A 27,397-nucleotide genomic window follows, 5' to 3' on the forward strand; every position below is an offset into this window, starting at 1 on the left:
TGTGTGTATGTGTGTGCGCTCTGTGATTTGGGACCACAGAGCAATTCTGTATTAGGACCAGGAGGTGGCCAAAGAGATGCTTGGCAGGATCATAAATCTCGACTAGTTTTTGTTATGGAGGGTGGATCATAACCATTCTTGATGCTGGGTGGGCTCAATTCACAAAACTGCTCTGCTTCCCTTGCCCTGTGCCAGCATGGGTAGCCAAGTATTAGCAATTCTAGGTGGAAATAGGAGCTGAATACTCCACAGACCACATGCTGTGCAGCTTTTGTTGATCTTCCTGGCTGGCAGGGGCTTTTTTATTTTACTGTTCCCAAAACCTCCTGGCTAAAATTGGGTAGTGCTGACGGTTGTTGCATGGGCCATGGGATATTCTGGCCCCAGCTCTTCTGGGACCTTCATTACCACAAGGAAAGGGGTGGGGATGTTCTATGATGTGGTCGTGGTCTTGTGTGAGTCACACTTTATCACTGCTTGTACAAAACTGGCATGGACCACTGCTATGCACTCTTACTGAATAAGGTACTTTATGTTCCTAACAGGGATGGGGAACCTATGGCTTTCCAGATGTTGTTGGACTCCCAATTTCCATCAGCCTCAGCCAGCATGGCCAATGGTCAGGGATGATTGGAGCTGTAGTCTAGCAACATCTGGAGGGCCAGATTCCCCTTTCCTGGGCAAGGTTGATTAAGGCCAGTATTTTTGCCTGAACTCAAAGCACTGAACTGCTTTATACCTTTTGGGCAAGGGCTTCAATTCCCTGTGCTCGCATTCTGCCTCAGTATTTACAATATCTAGCTACACATGACATTAGTCACATATTTCAACAATTAGTTACATATTAACAAGCATGTTTAATCTTTTTTTGAGGGGGTAGATGAAGCTGTGGGGCCTCAATCCAGAATGGGGTCCCATGTCATTTTTCTCTGAAAAAGCACTCAATACCTGGCTGCTGTTTGCCCCCAAAGGTTCCATTTACTGTAACCAGCACCTTCAAGGACAATTAGAAGCCTGGTTGCAGATTGTTTTAGAAAACTGGCACAGACCCATAATCCAGATCAAGAGTGCGTTTTTGAGACTGGGGGGCCCTAGCCATCTCTTCTCCAAAAGCAGCCAAGTTTGAAGCACATCTGTTTAAACACATGACCAACATCATGCATAATTTGACCCTCTTAAGCCCAGCCATTTTAGCCTAGCTACAGTCAGGGCTCTTTGTATTCCAAAATTCCACGAATGAGCAGAATGCAGCATGCTGACCAGCTCAGCTTTTGTTTTTCTTCTCTCATCTGTATGCTGGTGAAGATCGCTTGAAATGGGTGGGCCTTGCTTGGTGCAGTCTCAGAAGCTAGAGGGGAGTCAGACAGGATTTTCAGGGCTCCTATAGAGCTCCATGCTCCTCTAGTGGAGTAAATTATGCAAAATAAGCAGATTTTTGCAAAACTCGTGCCCGTCCATTTCAAGCCAAGTTCTTGTGTTTGCTGTTCAGCATGCTAACTAAACCCTCTATACAGAGGAGCCAGGGTTAGTCATTAATGATTCTGCCTCTGAATTGTTCTGGTTTCCTCAGGAAGAAACGTTTCCCGGGCGACTCCTGTTTTTGCAGTATGTGATCCAGACCTTGGAGGATGACTTCCAGAGGATGTCCAGAACAGGCGTCCTGCACAAGTCTATTGCAAAGGCAGTGCTTTCCTGTGATCAGTGCTTCAGCAACGTAAAGTAAGCAGCACTTTATTGTTATTTATTTATATCCTGCCTTTTTCTCAGAACTGGGACAACTTACAAAAAATTAAAATATAGTTAAAAACATATAAATAAAACATGCAGAAGTTATAATTAAAATGAAATTAAACTAACAATAAAATTAAAACCATTTAAAACGTAACAATTAAAAGAAAACAAAAAAAAAACCAATCAGTAAAAACAGCACCCTATTTAATAGCCATTCCAGTCAGTTTCCAAAAGCCTGTTTGAACCGAAAAGTCTTCACCTGCCAATGGAAGGACAGCAGGGAGGGAGCCAATCTAATCTCCCTAGGAAGGGAGTTCCAGAGCCTGGGGGCAGCCACAGAGAAGGCTCTTTTCCATGGTCCACTTTACCCTACAAAGCTTTCCTGTGTTCCAGGCAACCAGGGCCTTGAAAGTTTTCAAATGCTCTTTGCCACATGCCACCCTTGGCAACCCCAGATCCTGACAGCCTTCACATGTGACTCAACTGAAAGCACTATAAATAGATGCCTGTGCATCCTCATTTAGCTAAAGCCCATAAATACCTTTGACTGACATGTTACATCACTTGCCAAATGATGGCAAGAGGATGCAAGTACCTCCTTAACTAATGGGCTCCTTTGGGAGGAAGAGCATGTGGGAAAATGTTTGTGTTTGAAGAAAAGAAAATATTCTATGACATGAGGTTTGTAACATAGAAATAGTTCAAAGCCTCATGGCAGTCAGAATTTTTTTTTGTTCAAACACAGGCACACATATGGCATGGGGATACAAATTCAATCATCATCAATAAATAATACTCCTGTCTGTCTCAGGGAAGTGACTGAATGGCTAGTAGCTGCTGTTATGGGAGTAAGGATTAACCAATACAGAAGAAACCTGCAGAAAGCAAGAAGTCCTTCATTAGAAACATCCAGGGACATGAGCAGCAACTCAATAACAAAATTGCACTTAAAACAGACTGCACAAACAGATGACATCATTCCATCATTTCAGTCCCAAAAGTGAGTAGCGGAATTTGCTTTTTCCATCTCTTTTGATTTACATTCTGTTTGTTTTCTAGAGATGCTAATGTTTAAGCAATACCATGAGGTGAGTAGGTACAGGTCTTTCCCAACTTAGGATGCCCTATCCCAGGCATGGGGAATCTGTTGCCTTGCAGATGTTTTTGGACTCCCAAGTTGCATCAGCCCTAGCCACCAGGCTAGTGGTGAAAAGAAACTGTAGTCCAACAATAGCTGGAAGATCACAGGTTCCCCATCCTTGACCTAGGTGCACTAGGGAAGTACTAATTTCCCTGAAGGTTGAGTTCATTTGACTTCAGAAACTTCTTCAGTAAATACATATGGATAGCGCTGGTAGTGGTGGATGTCTGTCTGTCTCTGTATGCCTGGGGGTTGAGCTTAGCAGGCCTCTGTCCTATCTTCAATAGATACTAACAGAAAAGAGACATCATTGTGCTCTTGGACTGGACCTTGCTCCTGCTATTAATGTTTACTCTCTAGATTGATTGCTATACAAAATAACTTTCCATGTGACTGAAACTGCATGCAGTTGTGGGAACATACTGCACAGAGGCTAGAAATGATGGTACACACAACGGGACCTGACCAATCAGCATGGGAAGTGGTTTCAACCATTCATGCTGCTGTGTGGGATTCCCAACCGAACAGAAGCAATTTGGACAAAAGCTGCACCATTGAGAAAACCGCTTGAAATGGGCCTGGACTCATGCACATGGGGAGTGAGTGAATGTTAAGTATCAGCAACACGTTCTGAATGTTCCAGTTCTATCATATTTGAGGCAATAAGCCAGACTTCTAATCTTCTCTGAAATGGTAGATATGCTCTAAAGGTTATGTAGGTTCCTTGAAGGCCATGGCTTGATATACTACAGTTGGGGTGGAGTTAAAGTGAGTAATGCTTTTGTTTTCTGATTCTCTGGCCTAGAGAGGTGCCATTTCTCCAAAGGATGCTTTCTATAGCAATAGAAGTGGACAAGTCTCCAAACTGCAGTGCCCTTAAGATTGTACATATGGTGTTTTCGTCATTGCTGAATATTCCCAAGCACTATCAGAGGTAAGGGATTTATAAACAAACCCTTCTGAGAACTGTCATTTCCTGTCTTGATGCCCAGCTGCCCTCATGTCCTGGCAATGTACTTCTTATGCTCTTGGATGTGCAGGCATTTCTGGGCAAAGAGCAAGTATTTGGCAAGATCCCCCATTTGTGTCTGATCTGGGAAGGACTGAAGGTCTTACACAGATCTAGAGAACCAGTCAAAAGTATTTCGTTGATGAGCACTGGGATAATAAAAACTGTGCACCTATGCTTATTGGCCACGTGTTCTTACTACGCACTAGAATAAAGAAGAGATAAGGATATTCCAGAAGCAAGATAGTGTGTTCTATACTGTGTTATTTAGAGCATTTGTACTCCTCTTTTCATTCAAAAAAAGGCATCCAGAGCAGCTTATATACAATTGAAACAAGACTGTCTCTGCTCACAGGCTTACAATCTAAAAGACACAACACAAAAGAAAAAAGGGACATGGAAGGAAAACAAACAAACTCTGGCACCAGTTATTTAAGTTAAATAATAGCTATTATAATGACCAGCTAGAATGCATACAATTCACCCTTTATGGATCCCAGGACTTCAAACTTCCAAAGGTGACACTTTTCTCCCTGTCGTCGGTGGTGGTGGAGGAAGGTAGGGAGGAGGCTTGGATTTTAGGTTCCAGCTATACTGTGATTTCAGGTATTTAAACAACACTAGCTCCCAGAATACCATGGAAACAATAAGTCTGCAGTCTGGCCAGTTTTATTTCTGTAAGCAGGGAATTCAGAAATCTTAACAAGAACAGTTCCTGTAAGAGTCTGGTTCTTTGTCTAAATCAAGTATATGGGAAGACACAGCTGCAATGTGTTTAAAGTTTATTGTAGGTGGAAGTACTGGGATGTGGCCAGGCCAGGGATTCTTTCCCAAACCTCTGAGCCTGTAGCACAGCAATCATGGTTTAGGCCCCTAAAAGAATATTAAGGGCATGGATCATAACCTGAAAGCAGCAGTGTGACTTCAGGATCCTGGGAGGCAGTGATGCAGTTAAATAGTTTTAGACTCTGAATTTAATGGTATTACTGGAGGAGGGGAGTTGCCCTCTTTAGATGGTAATGTGTATCACCTTGCTCTTTTCAAAGTGAAGTAAGCCTGCTCTATTGCAATGGGGAGGGGGAAGAAACCTGGACTTCTGCTCCCAAGTCCTGCTCTGATGGTAGCACAACAGAGGGAACTTAAAATCAAGGATCTGTCAATGCGTCTCCCCAGTAGGAAGTGAAGCCCATTCTCACAGGCACCACCTACATTCTTCCTTGTTGTTTTTGCCATTTTTAGTGTAGAAAACCATGATAAATTACATAGTAGCACTCTACTGGCTGCTTCCAATAATCTATTACCACCCTAATTCAAAGAGACATCATATAAAATAATTCCATAGCTGTGTCTATAGAACACCCTCCCCCATGCAGGTGCCCTCGAAATGTTTTAGAGTCCCATACCAATCCTCACTGACTTTTGGCCTTGAGGGCTAGGACTGATGGGAGTTGTCCAAAAACATGGAGGGCACAGGATGGGGAAGACTGCTATAGAGCTTCATTATGATTTGTATCAATCATAATAGCCTATTTGTGCTCAGTATAACAGGGCTATTTTACCAGAGTGTAATGAACCAGAGACTAGCTTCAATTGCAGACCTTCCTGGTCTTGAGCAAACATCACCCAGTTTTCATGAAGTAAACTTATCTGCAGCAGGATTGCATGCCTTGGTTAATTGCAGCATGTTGTTGTTATGTGCCTTCAAGTCGATTACGACTTATGGCAACCCTATGAATCAGTGACCTCCAATAACATCCGTTATAAACTACCTTGTTCAGATCTTGTGAGTTCAGGTCTGTGACTTCTTTTATGGAATCAATCCATCTCTTGTTTGGCCTTCCTCTTTTTCTACTCCCTTCTATTTTTCGAGCGTTATTGTCTTTTCTAGTGAATCATGTCTTCTCCTTATGTGTCCAAAGTATGATAGCTTCAGTTTCATCATTTTAGCTTGTAATGATAGTTCTGGTTTAATTTGTTCTAACACCCAATTATTTGTCTTCTTTGCAGTCCATGGTATGCACAAAGCTCTCCTCCAACACCACATTTCAAATGAGTTGATTTTTCTCTTACCCACTTTTTTCACTGTCCAACTTTCACATCCATATGTAGAGAACGGGAATGATCCTGATGTTAGTGTTCAGTGATACATCTTTGCATTTCAGGACCTCTTCTAATTCTATCATAGCGGCCCTCCCCAGTCCTAGCCGCCTTGTGATTTCTTGACTATTGTCTCCATTCTAGTTAATGACTGTGCCAAGGTATTGATAATTCTTGACTAGTTCAATGTCCTCATCGTCAACTTTAAAGTTACATAAATCTTCTGTTGTCATTAGTTTAGTCTTCTTGACGTTCAGCTGTAGTCCTGCTTTTGTGCTTTCCTCTACCTTTCATCAGCATTCATTTCACATCATTACTGGTTTCTGCTAGTAGTATGGTATCATCTGCATATCTTAAATCATTGATATTTCTCCCTCCAGTTTTCATACCTCCTTCATCTTGGTCCAATCCTGCTTTCTGTATGCTATGTTCTGCATACAGATTAAACAAACAGGGTGATAAAATACACTCGTCTCACACCCTTTCCAGTGGGGAACCGATCAGTTTCTCCATATTCTGTATTTACAGTAGCCTCTTGTCCATAGTATAGGTTGAGCATCAGGACAATCAGATACTGTGGCACCTCCATTTCGTTTAAAGCATTCCATAGTTTCCATAGTGATTTGTTTCTTCCAAGTACGTTAAGAGCAGCTTTCACCCCACATTCTAAAATTTCTGGTTCTTCATCATATGGTTCTTTCGTGAATGAATCCGTCTTCCTTGCATCTCTTTTATAGAGTTCTTCAGTGTATTGCTTCCATCTTCCTTTTATTTCATCTCGGTCAGTCAGTGTGTTCCCCTGTTGATTATTCAGCATCCTTACTCTTGGTTTAAATTTCCCTTTAATTTCTCTAATCTTTTGGAATAGGGCTCTTCTACTCTTTTTTGTTGTCCTCTTCTATTATTGTAGTAGTTCTTTGTCCATCCATACTAGTAGCTTTATAGTTGCAATTAGGGTTCTAACCGTGTTTCTCCTTTTCCTTTCCTTCTCTTTAACCATTTGAAGAGTTTCATCAGTCATCCATTGAGATCTTTCTCTTTAACTAGAGGTATTGTCTTTTTGCATTCTTCCCTGATAATGTCTCTGACTTCATTCCATAGTTCTTCTCTGTCAACTAAGTTTAAAGCCTCAAATCTGTTTCTTATTTGCTCTTTATATTCTTCTGGGATATTATTTAAATTGTATTTTGGCATTATGATTGCTTTGTTCTTGTTTAGTTTTGATTACCAGTTCATGATCTCTACCGCAGTCTGCTCCTGGTCTTGTTTTCGCAGAAAGTATGGAACTTCTCCATCTTCTGCTGCTAATTATATAATCAACTTGATTCCTATATTGACCATTTGGTGATGTCCACATGTACAGTCGTTTTTTTGGTTGCTCAAAAAATGTGTCTGCAAGAAGCAAATTATTGGCTTCACAGAATTCAATCAGTCTTTCTCCTGCTTAATTTCTATCTCCTAAGCCCCATTTCCCCACAATTCCCAGTTCTTCTCTGTTCCCTCCTTTTGCATTGCAGTCCTCCATGATTATCAGCACAACTTGTTTTGGTGTGTGATCAATTTCTTCCTGTACTTCTGTGTAAAATCTTTCCAACTGCTCTTCTGCGTTTGCCATTGGGGCATAGACTTGGATGATGGTTATGTTAATAGGTTTCCTGTTTAATATCACTGATATCACTCGCTCAGACCTTGCAATAAAGTTCCTCATTGCTTTTGCTACATCACTTGCCACTATTAAAGCAACCCCGTTTCTTCTTAATTTCTCATTTCCTGCATAAAATATTTTGTAGTTGCCTGATTGAAAATGTTCCATTCCTGTCCATTTTAATTCACTCACGCCAAGTTTTGTCATGTTGGTACGTTCCATTTCTTGCCTGACAATTTCTAATTTTCCCTGGTTCATGCTTCTCACATTCTGTGTTCCCATTGTGTGCGCCATACAACTCTAGACTCTCCTTTCACATCTGTGTGCATCAGCCTCTGGGCTTCCTTTCGGCTTTGACCCAGCTGTGTCATTAGTTACAGTTGTACTCATACTTGTCATTTGTTCTTCCCCAGTAGCTCGGTGAGTGCCTTCTGAACTGGGAGGAATCTCATTTTCCAGCACTATCTCGTGTTGCATATTGGATAGGGATTATAGGGTTTTCCTAGTAAGAGATTGTGATGTCCCTGTATTTTAATATCTGTAAATATGGTAAGTGCAGGTTTATTAAGTGATATATGGTAAGTGACTGAGTGAGAGGGGGGAGTACATGGGCTAGAATGCTGGAGAATGCTGTATGATGATTGGCTGAGTGTTTGAATGGCTGAAGGTATAAATGAGAGGATGACAGTTGGTTCAGGGTTCTGTTTTGTGGGGGATTTGTGGGCGGTTGGTTGTGGAGTATCGATTGGAGTTGGTTGTGGGTTGGATTATATTTGGCTGGTATTTAGACAGAATATATAAGACTGGAAACATAAAGAGTGACACTATATGAAACCATACGCTTGTTGAACATACCTAAAGTAATCTTGTTATTTCCTGGTATTATCAAATAAATACTTTTATTGGTTTACCTAAAGCCTGATCCTTGGCTGGGGATTCACAGACCAGAAGGGAGGGCAGGGTATTTACCAAGGCGGAGAAACAGCATCAAATGGTGGCAGCAGTGAAGACATAGTATATCATCAAGTATCCAGGGCAACCCAGGGCTGTATGCTTTATAGACAAAGATTCAGGGGGGTTCTGGACAGCAAGGGCACCCAGACACAAAGTAACAATAAGCCATAGGGAGACAAGGTGAAGTCTCTAGCAGTATTGTTTAGAGGGAGTGGCTGGCGGTGCTACCCAGCAGTGGGATCTTGTGAGGTCTGTGCTAGGGTGAGCTAAAGAAAAATAAAAACTACGTTTCTCCCTGGTGGGAGCCACAGGTGGGAGCCTGACAGGTGGTGCCAGGGGAGGAACATTACAGAGGTATACAGAGGTGGTTTACCATTACCTTCCTCTGAGTTTGGCGGATGTCAGGAGTTTAGAACTGCAGCATGTTTGCACACAAATAGGTTTCAGTAGTCCTGGAAACAGTTAGCATGCTTTCTGGGTCCATAGGGATCTAAGGGCCCTGAGACTTCCACTTTACTTGGATGAGATTGTTAGCCTGAGGCTGCAGCTGACATTCAGCGAGGTCAGTGATGCAAATGCCCTCTTCAGCCTTGCCTGTCACAGCTACTTGTATTCCTGCTGATGCACATTGTCAGAATGGGTTTAGCTTGTCAGTACTGCCTTGGAGGTAGTAGTTAGGTCCTTCCTTTAGAATCTAACATTAGAAAGGGGTTTGGCTAATTATAGACCTGCTTCCAATCTGCCATTTTTAAGCAAGGGAACTGAGAGGGTGATGAGCAGGCAACTTCAGACATTATTGGATGAAACTTTATTTGGGTTCATTTTAATGTGGCTTTTGCTCAGGTTCTGGTACCTCCTTGTTCACCCTGCTGAATAACCAGAGTATATGTGACCCTCTTCATCTTCTTCATCTCTCAGTAGCTTTCATTATCATGGTAACTTTTTAGACTGCCTTGATTACTCTTTATTGGTTCCATTCTATCCGCAAAGGGAAATTTCAGGTGGTACTGAAAGTCTACTGCTGTCCTCCACCCCTCAAGGTAGTTGTTGTTTCGGATATTCAGAGGACAATTTTGTCTTCCATGCTTTTTAACATCTACATGACACAGTTGGAAGAGGTCATGATGGCGTTATAGAGTGCACAAATGACACTTCTGTTTCTCCTTTTCATCTGCGAGACTCTGCTTGTTGTTCCTGAACATATACGTGTGTGCCCACACAGTGATTGGCTGCATGAGAGTGAATTAAACTTCACTTAGTACAGTCACAAGTTATTAGGGGACCCCAGTGGAGTCTAGGCCTGTTCTTGATGGGATTACAGCGTGGGAGTAATTCTAGACTCAGCGTTTCTCCTACTTTCCAAAGCATGACTTGGCTCATTCAGCTGATATCCAATAGATCGGTAAGGCATCATTACTCTGGTGATGAATCAGCTATGCTACCTGGCAGTATGTAAGCACTGGCTTTGACATATAAAGCCTTAAAGTGGTATGTGCTCTGGGTAGACTTTGGAATGCCTGCTCCCATACAAGCCACTCTGCATGTTTAGAGCAGCTGAGGAAATCCCATTTCAGGTTCCATCTTATTTGGAGGTTAGGTTGGCCTTCACAAACAGGTCTTTTTCAGTTTCTGCCCCAGAACTATGGAATGCCCTTCCATGGACTGTATATTTAGCATGAGCATGGAGCTCCACAGACAGGTTCCAGCAACCATTCCAGCATACTTTTGATGTTTATACTAATGTTTCATTTGTTAATTCAGCTTCCTTTTTCTTGGTTTTATTTAATTTTTAAAAAATGTAAACTACTTATAACTAGGTGAAAGGTGGTCTAGAAAATGTATCTAAAACAGGGATAACTTATTCCATTGTCTGTCTCCTTGCAGGCAAGCCTTTCTGAGCAGTATGGAATGCCACCTCTTGCGCTGTAAAGTGTTGGAACTCATTTTTCAGCACAACTGCAACACACCCACTGATCTGCCCTTGTCTGTGAAGAAGATCTTGCATTTTCTGGAGCACTTTTCTCTGCTACTGACATACCAGGTACTGCAGCAGTGTTCCTGTCCATTTATCCTGAGAAGAAAAAGTTGAAAAGATGCTAGTCCACTTTCAGTCCAAGGCCTTTAAGGGACATAGATCCACCTCTGTGATAGCATTGAAAACTGTTATTTTGTTAATAAGTAAAATGTATTATATTTTTCTGCTTTATGTTTGTATGTTTTATAAAGGCAAGTAAAAATAACATTTAAAGAGCTAGAGTAACTTAACAACCTATCTGTTCACAGGACAATGAGGTAACATGGCTGAGATGGGATGAGATGCTTCACCAATTGATCTTATTGTTGCTGAGTTATCGCAGCGTCGTCCTAGGTGAGCAGCTTCCTTAACACCTCATTAGCCTTTCTGAGTAGCAGAGAACCTGATCAAGATACGCTGCTATATAGTGTCAACTAGACAACCATCTTGCACACATTTGTTCACTTATTAGGCATCTACATATAGAGCAGCTGTATGTCTAACAATGATAGAAATAAATAAAACAGTTGATAGAATTACCTGCACAAAGTCTAGTAGCTATCTTCTCTGTCTCCTTAGGATCACCCTATATTAGCATTTTTAAAGGATGTGCTTTCTTATACAAATTAGTATCATGGGATACAATTTTATTGATGGTGGAATGTTTATAGATGCATTTATCAGGTAAAAGTGCATAACGTCCTTGTCCCCCTTTTTAAAGCACAGCCCTCACAACTGAAACAAAACCCCTTCAAAATTCAATTAACTGTTTCCTACTTTTCTTTTTTATAGGGCACTTAAGAAGTTCAGTGTGTGAACGGGTTAATTTAATTATCAACGCTGCCAAACCCAAACTACAGTCAAATGACTGCGTTGAAAGAAATTCTGTAGAGTGCAAAATTAAAGACTTTCAGAAGCAGCTTTCTCAGACTTTGGGGCAGCCAATTCCCCCACCCATAAAGGACAAAATTGAGTTACTCCAAGTGTTGCTTCTCACTGCTATGGATAACTAACAGGAGGTATATTAGATACCTGAAAGATGGACCTCTTCCAAACAGAAACACCTGAGCAATGAATCTTCAGATAAAATCCTCAACAAAAATACTAACCCACTCTTTTTGTATACAAGACATGCTTTGAATTATCAATCAGTGGACAGTTCTAGCAACTGTACAACTTCATCTTAACACTTCTGTTGTCATACAGGTTTGTCAATCTGTTTGTTTGCATTTGAGTTTTATATAGCTTTTATAAAATTATTTTACTGACTGAGGGAGATGAGTTTTTGTTTACAGAGACACTGGAAATTAACAGCAATCCTAAGCATGTTTATTCAGTAGTAAGTTCAATAAGGCTTTCGCCAGGTAAGTAGCTACAGGCTTGCTTATAGTGATGTGTGGCAAAGGTTCTGCCACTGAAGGAAGTGCTGCAATGATGACCACATCCCTAAAATTTATTCTCAAGGCTTTTATTTTGTGGAAGTATTAGGCACAAAGACATGAGCACTAAGCATCACAAAAAATAAATTAACACTAAGAAAGAAGCTAGATCACTGTGTACAAGCAGTGGTGGCAATGACTAACAGGTTGACAGAACTACAGTGCTATCAAAGCAACACAAGTCCAAAATGTTACTAATATAAATGAAGGAAGAGGAGATGAAGCTGGATGAGACATCATTAAGTCACTTAGCAACAGCACTGCCCACAATTTATAGAAAAAATATGGGGGTTTAGATAGGACACAGATCTTCTTTGGGACATAAAAAAGATTAGTGAGGAAGTCTCAGTAAACATGCCATTACATATAAGAGCTTCTCTTTGGACACTCAAAGGTTGCCATCTCATTGCTGAAAAGCCAACCAGTGGCTTAAGAGTTTAGACAAGAACAATACGTGCCCCCATGCGTTGAAGCAGATGCAGAATACATCAAATCTTTCACTGCCTAATTGCTCAAATAGAAATCTGTTAAAATAAGCTTTTACATAAATCGTTACTAATGTTCACAACTATAGTTGAGCAGCTAGGTTAAAATCTTCCCCATGCTCTTATTTCAGGGTGCTCTCTCTGCCCCCTGAAGAAGCATAAATAGGAATAACTACTGTTCCTTTCACAGTAACTATAAAGTTATTCCCATCTCAGAGACTTTCTCCAGAAAGTGTCACTAAGAGTTCTGAACAAAGCTCCCAGGAAATAGCTATGATTCTCTTTTTGTTAAAGCAGTGTTGATTCTCCAGGAATGAAGGAACTTTTCCATTATACTCTGGATCTAGCCTCATGATGTCAAGAGCAAAGAATTTCACAAATATATTTCATACCACAGGCCTAGAATAAGCACTAATCTGTTCATGTTAAAACATTAAGTACCTCAAGACAAGAATCTCTTACAAGTGGAAACAGCCAAGCAGTGAGTCCAAGTCTGAAGCAGATTACTCAGTTCCTCCAGGAACAAGACCCTTAGTAGAACATTAAACTTCGGTTAATGCTAGATTCCCTCAAAAAGGTTCAAAGAGGAGGTATTTAGATGCTAGAAAGTTATACATTGTCCTTCAGTAATCTGGCATGAATCAGCCAGATGCAGCAATCCAAATATTCAAGCCAAAAACACTCCAATAGGTTGGTGGGTTCAAAGAAGCACAGATCAGCACATAATCATAATTATGTTTTTGTTGCTGCAAAGAAAAGACCTTTGGGAGGAAAAACAGCAATAAATTCAGAAAGTTGCCCAGATATTGTTTCATCACCACCTATAACTCATCTAGAAGAGATCTGCCTATGTCATCTGTATATCTGGAATGGGAAAGACAGCATGGGATTATGTAGTTCATCAAATATCAAGAACCTCATTCTGCCTTTTAAGTGACGGAGTTCCTAAAACCCAGTGGGAGTAAGCACATTCAAGTCCTGAGGTCTGAGGTTATGAGAACGTGGGGAACGCCTCTGTTCTTCCACAGCTGGAATGTCCATCTTGGGGGGCTTAAAGGTTGCAGGGTCCTCTGCCATCCTGGTGGCCTGGGCACGCATCAGCTCCATCGGGGTTGGTTTTGGGGCACCTTTATAGGCCTGGATGGTAAAGCCCCCTGAGGGAAGAAGCATATACAAAGGAAGTAAGAAAATGGCAAGAGCAGCTAACCATCACACACATCTGTGTACACACACAACATAATCAAGACATGCTTCAGCAACTGGCATTTTAAGAAAGTCTAAGCACTATCAGTCATAGGACGTGGGAATTGTGTTTGTCAGCAAATGATGTTTTTGTATTCCTATAGTCATATGAGAAACCTACTACCAAGACTGCAAATGAAGTATCCTTGGTGATGTGGTTTTTTACACTTAATCTATGCTGTGTGTTGAGCAGATTTAATTGCTATTGGAAGATTCATTAGTAGTTCTGGGGAATCAGCATTAAAGGAACAATGCAGATGGTTAAGAGAATCAAGAGTAATATTCACTATAACTTTTCTGAACAGAAATAAGTAGGCAGAGTGTCTTTTGTTTATTGGAAAAGTATGGAATAGACATTTCTCAGTACCAAATATGATTGTAGGCGTACCAGAAAACAGCAATAGTTAACATTTAGAAAATCCATAGTAACTACAAACAAGTGTAAACACAGCTGTTACTACAAAAACACAGTAAGACACAGGAGGTGCTAGTCTGAATCCAAAGTTTAATTGCAGTGATTGAGATCTGTGCCACAGACAGAAACGTTGCAGGCACATTGTACTGTATTTCACCTTGGTATTGGTATTTTCTTCTGTAGTTCCAATTCAAATCAGCTATGAATTCTTCCTGTTACTTTTAAGTTTTTTCCTATCTGTAGTCTTTAAAGCCAAAACTCGCTACTGTAGTCCTTTGTAAAGTGAGCATTTATTTGAGGCATCCTCCTTGAAGAAATATGGTGTTTTCATAAAATGTTGCTATACCTGAATCAGTAGTGGGTTTTTGAAGAGCTCTAGGTCCAAAGAAACTCCACTTTTCAGATGGTACTTTATCACCATCCCCACCGCTGGAATCCATGGCAGCAATATCAGAACCAGTGATGGATGTGGATGTTCCCTGACTAAACCAGCTCCTGAAGATAATGAATTAATTAAGAACTAAAACTGGAACAGCAGGCCTCAGTAGTATCAGACTGCCACAAACATTTAATCTTTAATCCCAACAATTTGATATGAGCCATTTCACAAAATACCCACTCACAACAGAAAGAGTATCATTACATAGAAGCACTAGGCAAATTTCTTATCTGAACAGACACTAACCAAAAGGAAGATGGAATTCCTAGTCATTTCAACATAATGTTAAGTACCCTTTGCTTTCCTCTGGGAAGTGTACCTGTATGTGCGCTTGGGAGAAGAATGAGGAGTGCTGCTTGGAGTGGACTGGACAGAAGAGGTTTGTTTATCTTCTTTTGCCATCTCTCCACTTTGCATCTTTAGATTCTGTAACAAAGGGTAAAGACACACATTTGGAAGCTTTCTGAATCTAGCAAGTGAACAGCAAACAGTCAAAGTTAAACTCCACTTCATTAATTAGTAAAGTTTAATAAAAGCATTATGCAGCATGTTAAAAACTTGCATGCAAGATTGCATGGAGAGATTTCTGCCTTGAGACCAGTAGCTGCATTCTGAGTCATGCCATCTTTTAAGTCATTACCCTCTATTATTGAACTACGTATTCCTCTTCAACAGCCAGATAAAGGCAAAACACTCACTTCCAAGTAATAGTAAAGTATATGCTCAATCTCAGAAGGGTAGGCTTTTAATACAGTGAAATCAAGAATTCACATTAAATGTCTTCAATGCCTTATTGGTATTGAATCAAGAACTCTATTATATTTAGCTTATGCTGGATTCAAGGTCTCTTAAGATGAACTCTTAAGCACATGACTACAACAGGAAAAAAACTCCAAACAAATCATATTGTTTCAATGGCACCTATTAGCAAACATCCCACCCTTCCTTGCTTAAATTCTGTAAAGTAGTAATTCACCAGTTCTACCAATTGAAGTAATTGACTGACTAAAGCACAGTGAGACCCAACACCTTACATGGAGTGACTCAGCCACACGGTGGTATTTAGTCTCCTCTGCGGTGAGGCCCTTGTGGGGAGTGTATCCGGCATCTCTCAGCCCTGCCTGCTGCTCAAAGCGCTGAATGCTCTCCTGAGTTTGTTCTAGAACAGACAACATGACACATTCACACATGCCACACAACATGCCTGCAACAGATTTGTAAGACACAATCTCATATATTATTATTATTATTATTATTATTATTATTATTATTATTAGTTTATTTATACCCCGCCTTTATAGGTATAAGAAATGATAAAGCACACAGGGTGAAAGTTGTTTAAACCATTTACAATAAAAGGCCAGAGCAACACAGCTTGTTCTGAAACATTCTGGAATTTTCAACATTCTAGCAGATGGAAGCAAACAACTCAGTCTAAAGAGACTGGCAGAGCAAGATAATTTGGTACTGCTTCTCTTGCCCCGAGCAAGAGATATTATGTATTTTTGTGTTCCTGAACCAGATGTTCTAAACCAGGGATGGGGAATGTGTGGCCATCTAGGTGTTGATGAATAAGACGTCCTCTCCCCTTGAATAGAGCTCAGATAGCACCCTGGTATACACCACGCCTCCGGGGTCTGAGACAGGAGGTGACACGACTAGAGCGCCAGTGGCGGAAATCTTGCTCTGAAGACGATCGGACACTGGTTAGAGCAGCAATAGCTGCCTACCAGGTGGCAACAAAGGCCACAAAGAAGGAATTCTTTGCTGCCTCTATTGCGTCTGCAGAGTGCTGTCCCAGGAGGTTGTTCCAAGTGGTCCAGAATCTGGTTGGTCCAGTTGTTCAGGAACCCATGGAGCAGTCTAAAGCCTCCTGTGACACGTTTGCGAAACACTTTGCCGATAAAATTGAGCGCCTGAAGAGCTTGATTCCATATGCCGTGGATACAGTAAGTGAGCCAGAGCTGGCCAGTTGCATTCCGGTCCGGTGGGATCGGTTTCAGCCTCTTCCCTCTCAGGAAGTGGACAAGGTGCTCTCTACTGTGAAGCCAACCACCTGTCTACTGGATCCTTGCCCCTCGTGGCTCATTATGAGCTGCAAAGAGAGACTGGGTGAAGGGATCAAGGCTATAGTAAATGCATCCTTGGAAAAGGGTGCACTACCATTAGCCCTCAAGGAGGCAGTTATAAAGCCCATCTTAAAAAAGTCCTCCTTGGATCCCCAAGAGTTAAATAACTTCCGCCCAGTCTCTAATTTACAATTTCTGGGCAAGGTGATTGAGCAAGTGGTGGCCAAACAGTTACAGACACACTTGGAGGAAACAGATTATCTGGATCCATTCCAATCGGGCTTCAGGACTGGACATGGAACTGAAACAGCCTTGGTCGCTCTGATGGAAGATATGAGGAGGGCGCTGGATAGGGGAGAATTCACCTTCCTCGTCCTCCTGGATCTCTCAGCGGCTTTTGATACCGTTGACCACGGTATCCTTTTAGAAAGCCTGGAGGGATTAGGAATAGGGGGCACTGTTTTACGGTGGATCCAATCCTATCTCTCAGACAGGCATCAAAGGGTGGCATTGGGGGAGGAGGTTTCAGACCCTTGGCCTCTCAATTGTGGAGTGCCACAGGGTTCTATCCTCTCCCCCATGTTATTCAACATCTATGTAAAGACGCTGGGGGCCATCATCAGGAGATTTGGGCTGCGGTGCCACCAATATGTGGATGACACCCAGCTCTATCTCTCGTTTAAGTCCTCATCAGAGTTGGCTGTGGATACCATCTCCAAGTGCCTGGAATCCGTAAGTGGATGGATGGGAAGGAATAGGTTGAAACTAAATCCCGACAAGACCGAGGTGTTGCTTGTGGGAGACAGGGGCAGGCTGGGGGATATAGATGTGGTGTTCAATGGGGTAAGATTGCCCCTAAAAGACCAGGTCCGCAGCCTTGGGGTCATTCTTGACTCCCAGCTGTCCATGGAGGCTCAGATCTCAGCAGTGAGCCGGGCAGCTTGGTATCAATTACATCTGATTAGGAGGTTGCAACCCTACCTGCCTGCCCATCTCCTCCCAGGGGTAATACAGGCCCCGGTCTTCTCTCGCCTAGACTACTGTAATGCGCTCTATGTGGGGGTTACCCCTGAAAACGGTCCGGAAATTGCAACTGATACAGAATGCGGCGGCATGTTTGATTAAGAACAGCCGCCGCCGTGATCATATCACTCCGGTGTTGATAGATCTACGCTGGCTACCAGTTGTTTACCGGGCCCAATTCAAGGTGTTGGTATTGACCTTTAAAGCCCTATACGGTTTCGGCCCAGTTTATCTGAAGGAACGCCTCCAGCATCACCAATTATGCCGCCTGACGAGATCAGCCGCGCAAGACCTTCTCTCGGTCCCACCAGTTAGGACAGTGAGGCTGGTGCGGACCAGAGAGAGGTCATTTTCGACTGTGGCCCCCACCCTCTGGAATTCCCTTCCTTTTGATCTTCGCCATGCCCCTTCCCTGATAGGTTTCCGCCGGGCCTTGAAAACCTGGCTGTTCAGGCAGGCCTACGGGACCTCTGGGGTGGTTTAGTTTTAATACTGATATTAATTATTATTATGATTTTTGTGGTTTTATTGTATTTATTGATGAAATTGTACGTCGCCTAGAGCGGCTGTTGATTCGGCCAGATAGGCGACTCAGAAATAAAATTTATTATTATTATTATTATCATCCCTGACCATTTGATACGCTGGCTAGGGATGATAGGAGCTGCAGTCTGACGACGTCTTGAGAATCACAAGTTCCCTATCCCTGTTCTAAACATTTACTGCAGCACCTTTTGCCATGTTCTTGTGAGTCTTTAGAGTTAGCTCATACACAGAGAAACAGAAGCTAGGCCAAAAAAGAAGCTGCCAGGTTCGGGAAGAACAATTAACTCTATTCCTTGGTAACTATTTTTAGGCAACAGTTGCCACCATCTTTAAATATTAAAGATACGACAGGAAATCCTGCTAGTCTAGCCTTATATTTAATCCCTCACTCAGAAGCCATTTGTGACAATTAATGGCATGTTTGGCATGCAGGCAGAGGATGAATAGCAGACTCCATCACTCTTCCACATCCAGGGACAGAGACAGCTCACAAAAGGCTATGAGAAATTTTTGCTGGCTAGTTGACTTTGTGAGCTTATTTACAAACCTGTGCTAATGTATTTCAACTTATGGTGGAAAAATGGAATGTCACACTGCTCAAAATTACAGTTTCAGATTGGCATGAGCTCATGAATTTACCAAACCAAGCAGCAGAGCAATAAACCTGAACGATCTCCATACTGCTGTGCTCTCTAGACTTTCAGCCAACAATATTCAGCAATGCCTGTTGTAGAAGTATTTTGAATTAGAAATATTTTATACTCAAAGCTTCCAGAACAGAAAGCTACAACAGACTCAGAATTGTGACTATTACACCCACTCAAGCATATATTAATAGACTAGTCTATATGTCACATATCTGCCCATTAATAGAAGAATGTACTGTTAGCAACCTAATGAGTTTCTCAGCTTAATTCTGTAATTCAATGGAAGGATACATTCTTACGTTTTTCCCAAAAGATTTAACAGCTACAATTATACTTAAGTGCCAACAATTTGTCTTCCACGGCCATTCATTTTAAGACATTTACTGGACAAATGGAATGAGTTTGCCAAGCTAACAAATTACAGCTGGCAGCACAGATCCACCAATACTACCACAAAAAACATAATTAAATACTGCAGGACCTCTGAAGAACTGACTTCCAATGCTGCTTCCATGAGGCCACATTCTAGCATTTAGAATCTGAAGGTAGAGCATTTCAAATTTGTTCTTGCAGCATTTTGTTTAGAACAAGGGTTTTTTCCCTTTCCATTGTGACACCCAAACTCTTTGGAGGCTTTTCTGAATGGATACAACTATATCACATAGCTCAGAGAAGAAAAAATTAACCCACACAGTAAAGGGCAACCGTCTATATTACAAAATTCCATCTCCAGGTTAACTTTCCTACTAGAGGAACACAAGAGTTCTTACTTGTAATGAGAGAATTCATGATGATGTGGGTGGCCTTGGCTTTCACTACTGGAACCTTGTTCACAGTCTCTGTGGAAGATGAGGGGGTTATGGCAGATGGATGCATGCTAGTCTCCCCTTCCTCAACCTGTACAGAGGAAGCCAGGTACAGTTTGAGGGGTAAGGGGCAAAATTACCTCAGGAGAATCTCACAAGCTTCTCCTGATTCTCATGGGAGTGAGTCCTGGAACTAAAACGTGAACTGTACAAACAGTTGAACAAGGTGCACTCTGGACATTTTTGCACTTTTCCCTATAACATTTTAATTCTGCATAGTATTTAGAAAACACTGATCTTGCATCCAGCACGTAACTCCTATGTTCACTGAAAAGCAGATCCACTGCAACCCATGAAAACAAATGAAATGGTTCTCTGCTCCATAGATGAGAAGCCCAACCCCAAATCTAGTTTTCTCCTGCCAAAGATGACAACTATGACTTTCATATTACTCCCTGGTTCTTAAGAATAAAACCAGAAATCAGAATGATAATGATCACAATCTGTTACTTCTGTCACCCACCCACAGCCAGTCAACCCTAACCCATGTGAAAAATTAGTAAATTCCATGATTAAAGTTACTTGAGTTGTCTAAGATGACTATTGCATATTTCTGAACTGCAGATTTCTAATTTGCCTTATGAGTCACAATTCTTCATGTATTCCATTTGAAGGTACTAGAAATTTATTTATTTATTAAATTTATATCCTGCCCTTCCTCCCAGCAGGAGCCCGGGGCAGCGAACAAAAACACTAAAAACATAAAAATAGACTTTACAATATATTAAAACAGAACACCTTTTTAAAAAAAGCTTTAAAAACATCTTAAAAAGCAATTCCAATGCAGACGTAGAGTAGGATAAGGTTTCTACTTAAAAGGCTAGTTGAAAAAGGAAGGTCTTCAGCAGGCACCAAAAAGATGGAGATGGTGCCTGTCTAATATTTAAGGGGAGGGAATTTCAAAGGGTAGGTGCCACTACACTAAAGGTCTGCTTCCTATGTTGTGTGGAACGGACCTCCTAATAATACAAAGTGAATAAATTGGGATTATAGGTGTTTTTCTCTTTATTTTGCCTAACATTTCCAAAACAAAATGTGGAACACAGGAGCGGGAAACCTGCAGCCCTCTAGATGCTACTGGACTACAACTACTGTCATCCCTGACCTCTGGCTATGCTGGCTGGATATGATGGGAGTTTGAGTCCAACAACATCTGGAAGACCCACATCTGCAACAAAGTAATTTTTTTCAGCCTTTCATAGAAAACGTATCACCAAAATAGGGTATTTTTACATGCTTTCCTTCAAATTTTCTTTTAGGGATCATACCAACTCTCATTTGTGACATTTTCATTATTTTTGCCAGACTTATAATTCACCAGTTTTAACCAGTTACAAACTGTCTTTTTAGAGAACTGCTTCTCCCTCAAGAATTTTTGCTAAAAAAAATATGACAACAGCACAGTGGTATCAATTTAGGTGCCCTCCAGCTTAGTTAATTTCAGTGATCAGTTTACATGAACTGTTATCACCTCCTCAATGGGAAAACAGAACTGGCATCGACTGGACACATCATACCAGCTCTGTATTCACTCTAGAGACTGCATACCTTGGAAAGCTCCTCATATTTGCGTTCTGGGATGACCGGCTGTTTCCACAGGATACTGGAGCACATATTTGAAGGAGGAGGGGTCATTGGTGCTATATCCTCAAGGGCATCGTCATAACTGAATGCCCGGCGGTTCATCCCAATGGGTTGGGACATCTTTCCTAGAAGGCCTCCAGAGGTATGCTCAATAGCTAAGGACAGAGATGGAGATTTCACAGTAGGCTGCACTTATAGAATGTCAGCTATTCACAAACATGTACTAAAGACCACATTAGCACTTCTTTCATTAAAATGGTCTTCTAGGATCAGTATCACAGGATATGAGAACTTTCTGATATAACTAACTCATTTTTAAATCAAGACAAACCATGCCACACCACACTATGACTGATCTAAGGACAGCTAACATTTTCAGGTACAAAGTTGTATCACCATCTTCTAACTCCTCCAGGGGCCACATGCTAAGAGTGGGCATGGCCACCCCACAGCAGGAATGCCTATGCACTCAACACACAAACATCACAACACACCAGAGCACATGGAAACACATGCACACCAGAGCACATGTGTTTGCATGCACAAACACACACTAGGGAATACATACACATACAAGAACAGCAACAAGGTGAAGCAAAATGGAAATAGCAGTATTTATTAGAAAAGTCATCTAAGGATTTCAGTAGGAAAGCAAAAATGCATACAGTCAAGTCTTTGGGAGTGATTCCACCTTCTCTTTAACCAAGTAAGTTGTGAAAGAGTCCCCCCCCGGTGATCTGTGACAGATCCACTCATGATCAATTTGATAAGAGCAGGGAGACAATGACACCTGTTGTCATGATGCTAGATTAGGTGAAATTTTAGCCTCTCCACCCAACACTGTGAGGATGAAAATCCGCTGGTGCGCTATGCTCCCATGCACACAGCAGCACTACCAAACTGGGTCTGGGGGCTGGTGATCACTGACAAAAGGTTGGTGAGCTGGATCAGGCCCATGGACCAAAGCTCCTTGAAATACTGTCACTCAAACAAATCTATTGTTTATTAGTTTAGGCACTTAACTGATCCAGAATTACTAGAAATCAAAGCCTGATCCCAAAATCTTGCACTGAATTTTTTTTTTTTACATATAAAGACATCTAGGATCAGGGTGTAAATCAGATTTCCTTTTCAAGACGAGCAAACAGCATGATATGAAGAACACAGTCTTGAAAAACAAGGCTAAAAATTGTTTAAGAACTTAGAAATATAATTACATTACACAGGGAACGAATAATTTTCCATCCCTGCAAAGAAATACCTTCTCCAAATCAATGGCAAGCAACCTTCTTTCTCATATGCTCAGATAAAGAGGCACGCCAGCAATCTGATTTCAAAATATGCACTCAACAGCATGTTAAAGTCAGGTGATGATATCATGCACTCAATATTAGAATGAAACACATAATCCTGTAGATGGTCTGAAAAACTGCTTCAAGGAACAGGTTGGAAGAATTTATCTCATAAGAGCACTAGATCATCTTAGTAGATTAGTCATCATCATCTACCTTGCAGTTGCTGATCATAAGCAGGGATCGAAAACTGACAACTACAACCACAAGATGTTAGATCACCAACAGATGTATTGTTGATGCAAGATTACTAGTTTCTCTAGAGCAGAGCCAGATCTTTAGACTCATCTGCATGCAGCATGTTACTGTTGGATCCCTCACTAAGACAACACTAATAGGCTGTTAGAAGATTTGAATCAGAGACCTGATTATATTTATTACAATTACCACTAGACACTTTGTCAAATAATTCACATTTATTAAGAGAATTAGTTTTACCAGGAACATCTATTCGTCTTGAAGCCATGATTGCAACTCCAGGTGTTTCACTATATGGAAAGCCAGAACCAGACTGCTGTTACCTAATAAAAACAGAGGGTATTTTCATCTGAAAAAATTATACCACAGCAAAGGATCCTGGTCCATAATAAAACCCGAGTATGCCAATGAAGCTCTACATAACTTATTTTGTTTTCAAAGAATGCAAGATGGCTAACACACTGATGACCTAATTAAAAGGTATTATGACCTAACCCATTTGAAATTAATCATAGGTATTATTGTAATAAAAATGTTTATGACAAGAAAAAAGCTAATAGAGCTTACCACAACTTATGACGGAAAGATGTCAAAAAAGGATCATTCTGTTGCTGCAGCTGAAACTAGCAACCCATCCCCGTGAGCTTCAATGCAGATAGATTGACAAAAATTCAAAATAAAAAAATCTATATTAAGTAAAGTAGTAAGACACTCTAAAATTGCAGCAAAACTAATTCAACACTGCCAGATATTCTACGGGCCACTTCAGCAGTTTAATTTTTTTTTTAAGGAGAAAATAGTGCACAACCTAAAGTGCCTCCGTGTGAAAATTCTGTAACATATGAAGTGGTCCTAACTACATACTAGATCAACTATACGAAAGAAACCTGCACTCAGTTGGATTCCCAAGTACCTGCAAAAAAATATGCCCTGCATGTTAGAGGTTAGCATATTAGTACTGCAATGAAAACAACATAGGGTCATAGGACACTGCTTGAACATTCATCACCATATATCACTCAACATCTAAATAATCTGCAGTTACACAGTTTCAAAGTAAAGTGATCTGACACAAAATAAATTATCAACAGCTGTAATTTACCTCTGAATTAATGAAATATCATGAATTCAGAAGGCAATCTGGTAATTCACCCCAACAATTGCAAGTAAGCACGTGTTCTACTATGCATCCGGCTAATTCGAGGTAGATATTTCCACTAGAGAAATTCAGATTTGTCACAGATATATTCCCCACACCAGCAAAATTATCAGGGTGGGTGAGATATAAATAAGATGTGATGCCATAATTTATTATCCATTTTTCTACCCACCATCACTGTTGACCAATTCTAGGCATTTTACACAAGAATACTTTCCCCTCAAAGGTCCCAATAACTGATGAGCTGCAAAGGAGCTATACAAACAACACCCACCCGCTCATGCCAACATATTCTCCAGTTTCCCTGCAATTATGAGTAGACAGATGCTGTAAATGGAGGTTCAAGAGGTTCTGATTCACGGGTATGACAGGAGAGATACAAGGGCCTCAAAATGGCCACTTAGTCTTGCCAAGCTCCTACAAATCTCTTTGTTTTTATGTGCGTTCAAGTTGATTGCAACTTATGGCAACCCTATGAATCAGTGACCTCCAAGACCATCTGTCATGAACCACCCTGTTCAGATCTTGTAAGGTCAGGTCTGTGGCTTCCTTTATGGAGTCAATCCATCTCTTGTTTGGCCTTCCTCTTTTTCTATTCCCTTCTGTTTTTCCTAGCATTGTCTTTTCTAGTGAATCATGTCTTCTCATTATGTGTCCAAAGTATGATAACCTCAGTTTCATCATTTTAGCTTCTAATGATAGTTCTGGTTTAATTTGTTGTAACACTCAATTATTTGTCTTTTTCACAGTCCATGGTATGCACAAAGCTCTCCTCCAACACCACATTTCAAATGAGTTTTCTCTTATCCTCTTTTTTCACTGTCCAACTTTCACATCCATACATAGAGATCAGAAATACCATGGTCTGAATGATCCTGACTTTAGTGTTCAATGATACATCTTTGCATTTGAGGACCTTTTCTAGTTCTCTCATAGCTGCCCTCCCCAGTCCTAGCCTTCTGGTTTCTTGACTATGTACAAATCTCTAGTGATCAGCAATTCCTACTCAGAGCCCAAAAGCAAGTAGTTTAAACCAAAACAGGCACTTTCTCTTTCTTCTCCAATACTGAAGGAGGGCACAGGTGTCAGTAGCCTGTTACTTTTAACATAATTACAGAGAATTACATCGCATCTGACTGTTGAGATATTTTATAAATTATTATGAACCACTCTGAATTCCCAGCTCCTTTCAGTAACCACCAACCCACCAGGAAAGGAAATAATGCCGTTTTGGGCTGGTTGCATGGGAAACTTTGTTGTAGGCCCCAAAGGTTCAACTCATCAACGCTTATTCCCGTTAGTAAATGGAGGGGGCCTCGAGAAAGACACACACAGACAAGCGTAGGCAACAGATACACTCCTTGGCTTATACTACAATGCGATGCCAGCTTTCCAGCGAGTAAGCCCCATTGAACTCAACGGTAGCTGTGAATTCAATGGGGCTTAGTTCCGAGTAGGCAGGCCTGGTTAGGGTGGAGTCCTTCATGGAAGGGAGACAGGCGTTAGTGTACAGAACACATGCATTGAGATTAAGACACAATTCTTTCCATACTCACCTGAAACCAAGTCTCACTGCGTTCAATGGGGCTAACTGTCTACTAAGATGGCAGCTTGGTAAGATTGTTGCCTCAGACATCACCACACAAAACCGCATCTTCTGTTCTGTCGAAGTCCCTTCCCCCCTCCCTCCGGAAAGAAGTGCCATGGCTTCAGGTTCTTTCAAGCAAAGAACAGCGAAGGAACCACGCGAAATGAATTCCCCGACCGCCGGAGATAGACTCCGTTAGTCTCCACCCTCGGTCATCCTCCCGCTCCCCAAGCCGCTCCAGAAGGCGAGACGACACTAGTCTGTGGGCAACCCCTCCCACTCCGCGCCGTAAACAACAAGGCCCCGCGGAGGGTCCCCGTTTACCTGTCTTTCGAGTACCTGTCTTGGGCCGCCCGCAGCCCCTGGACTGGGTTCCCCCCGTACTAACAGGCCCACTGGGCCCACGAGTCGGACGAGAAGAGGAGGCGGAGAAGACCTCCCGAGAGCAGACGCGGGTCAGCTAGATTCAGACGCGCCATGGCGCAGCCGGAGACGGGAGGAAGAGCTCAAACCAGACCAAACCGGCTGAGAAACAGCACGACTGACGACAATACCGTCAACTAAAACCCGTCAGCAGAGGGAGCATTATATATAACCTTAAAATATCGCGAGATTTCAGCCAGTGGCGTTAGAGGCGGAATCTGGCGGAGTTTGGCAGCGCCGATACAGTTCCCCCAGTGTCGATTGGAAAGCATGCTGTGACTGGAATGATGGACATTGTGGGACATTGTGCTGTGGTTTAATTGTGCGTATAGTCTTGCTATACAGTAGTAAGTTGTTGACTAATCAAAAAGAGAGGCGTTGAAGCCGCCTTTCACTCCTCCCTCGAAAGTCCCTGGCACACACGCCCCTTCACGGCGCACAATGTTTTGGCGAAACGTGGAGGGGCAGCAACTTTTGCCCGGCCCTAAAGGCAGGGAGCCCCTATCCAGGTACCTTATGTAACTTCAAGAACTGGCACTTGAATTGCTTGCTTTTCTCTTCCCTCCCCATTTATTTTTTTCTTTTATATCGTTCCTATGCGTTTGTGAGCCTGAAGCCGACACTGGTTTATCTCTTAATCTCTGTACAACACAAATATTATTTTGAGCTTTGTAAGTGATTAAATAATGTGAAGCTGGTATCTTGCAAACATTTGTGTATGGTCTAAACTGAATTCACAAGGTTACACGTGAAGGCATTAACATTCTTGCTTTTTAAAGGGGACTAGAATTGCTCCCCACACTGAATAAGCACCAAGCTACCCATTCAAATGAAGGAGCTTCATAGGAGCATAGGAAAGTGCCTTGTGTTGCATAAGGTTCATCTAGCTCAGTATTGTCTACACTGACTGGCAGTGGCTCACCATAGTTTCAGGCAGGAAACTGTCCCAGGCCCCCTGAGGAGACCAGACTAAACCTGGGACCTTCTGTATGCAAAGCAGCTGCTCTGCCACAGCATTATGGCCCTTTGACACTAAATGGCCACTTAATTGAGGGAAAGGGCTCTTTATCTCTTTTGACTTGTCTTGGCTGCCTGTATAGAATGTACAAGAGTCAGTGGAAATAGAATTGAGGTTGTGGAGAGAGATAATTTAGGCCTAGAAGAAAAAAATAGCTTTTTGAAAGTGGTTGTCTCCATTTACTTGGAAATAAATCCCAATGAGATCTACAGTATTTCAAAGTAAGTGCTTGTATTGTCAAGTGGCCAGATTTTTATCTTCCTGACTCTTGGCCAGAACTGGAGAATGCAGAGCCAGAAGAAAATCTTAGCTA

General features: G+C 41.6%; 2 protein-coding genes across 8 annotated transcripts in view; one reads left to right on the forward strand and one right to left on the reverse strand.

The window, feature by feature from the left end:
- Positions 1-11,859, forward strand: part of SIMC1 (SUMO interacting motifs containing 1) — a 47,167-nt gene extending 35,308 nt beyond the window's left edge. For all 4 annotated transcript variants that reach the window (XM_061617521.1, XM_061617520.1, XM_061617522.1 and 1 more), the window contains exons 5-10: positions 1,571-1,719; positions 2,543-2,731; positions 3,678-3,806; positions 10,462-10,618; positions 10,861-10,945; positions 11,384-11,859. In XM_061617521.1, the coding sequence (XP_061473505.1) occupies positions 1,571-1,719; positions 2,543-2,731; positions 3,678-3,806; positions 10,462-10,618; positions 10,861-10,945; positions 11,384-11,604 (930 nt within the window). In that variant the 3' untranslated portion in view covers positions 11,605-11,859. The remainder of the gene's footprint in view (positions 1-1,570; positions 1,720-2,542; positions 2,732-3,677; positions 3,807-10,461; positions 10,619-10,860; positions 10,946-11,383) is intronic.
- Positions 11,860-12,043: 184 nt separating this feature from the next.
- Positions 12,044-26,207, reverse strand: KIAA1191 (KIAA1191 ortholog). 4 transcript variants are annotated; one of them, XM_061617529.1, is made up of 9 exons: positions 25,983-26,207; positions 23,464-23,540; positions 23,137-23,219; positions 21,311-21,501; positions 19,667-19,793; positions 15,646-15,770; positions 14,931-15,037; positions 14,519-14,667; positions 12,044-13,669 (listed from the first exon to the last, which is right to left on the reverse strand). In XM_061617529.1, the coding sequence occupies exons 3-9, from the start codon at positions 23,162-23,164 to the stop codon at positions 13,461-13,463; spliced, it is 936 nt and encodes a 311-aa protein (XP_061473513.1). In that variant the 5' UTR covers positions 23,165-23,219; positions 23,464-23,540; positions 25,983-26,207; the 3' UTR covers positions 12,044-13,460. The 4 variants fall into 4 exon arrangements, with proteins under 4 accessions (XP_061473513.1, XP_061473512.1, XP_061473511.1 ...); XM_061617528.1 differs by having other exon boundaries at positions 25,968-26,207; XM_061617527.1 differs by lacking the exon at positions 23,464-23,540.
- Between the last annotated feature and the right edge of the window lie 1,190 nt (positions 26,208-27,397).

This window comes from Rhineura floridana, chromosome 3 (genome assembly GCF_030035675.1).
Source record: "Rhineura floridana isolate rRhiFlo1 chromosome 3, rRhiFlo1.hap2, whole genome shotgun sequence".
In the NCBI taxonomy this organism is placed as follows: Eukaryota; Metazoa; Chordata; class Lepidosauria; order Squamata; family Rhineuridae; genus Rhineura; species Rhineura floridana.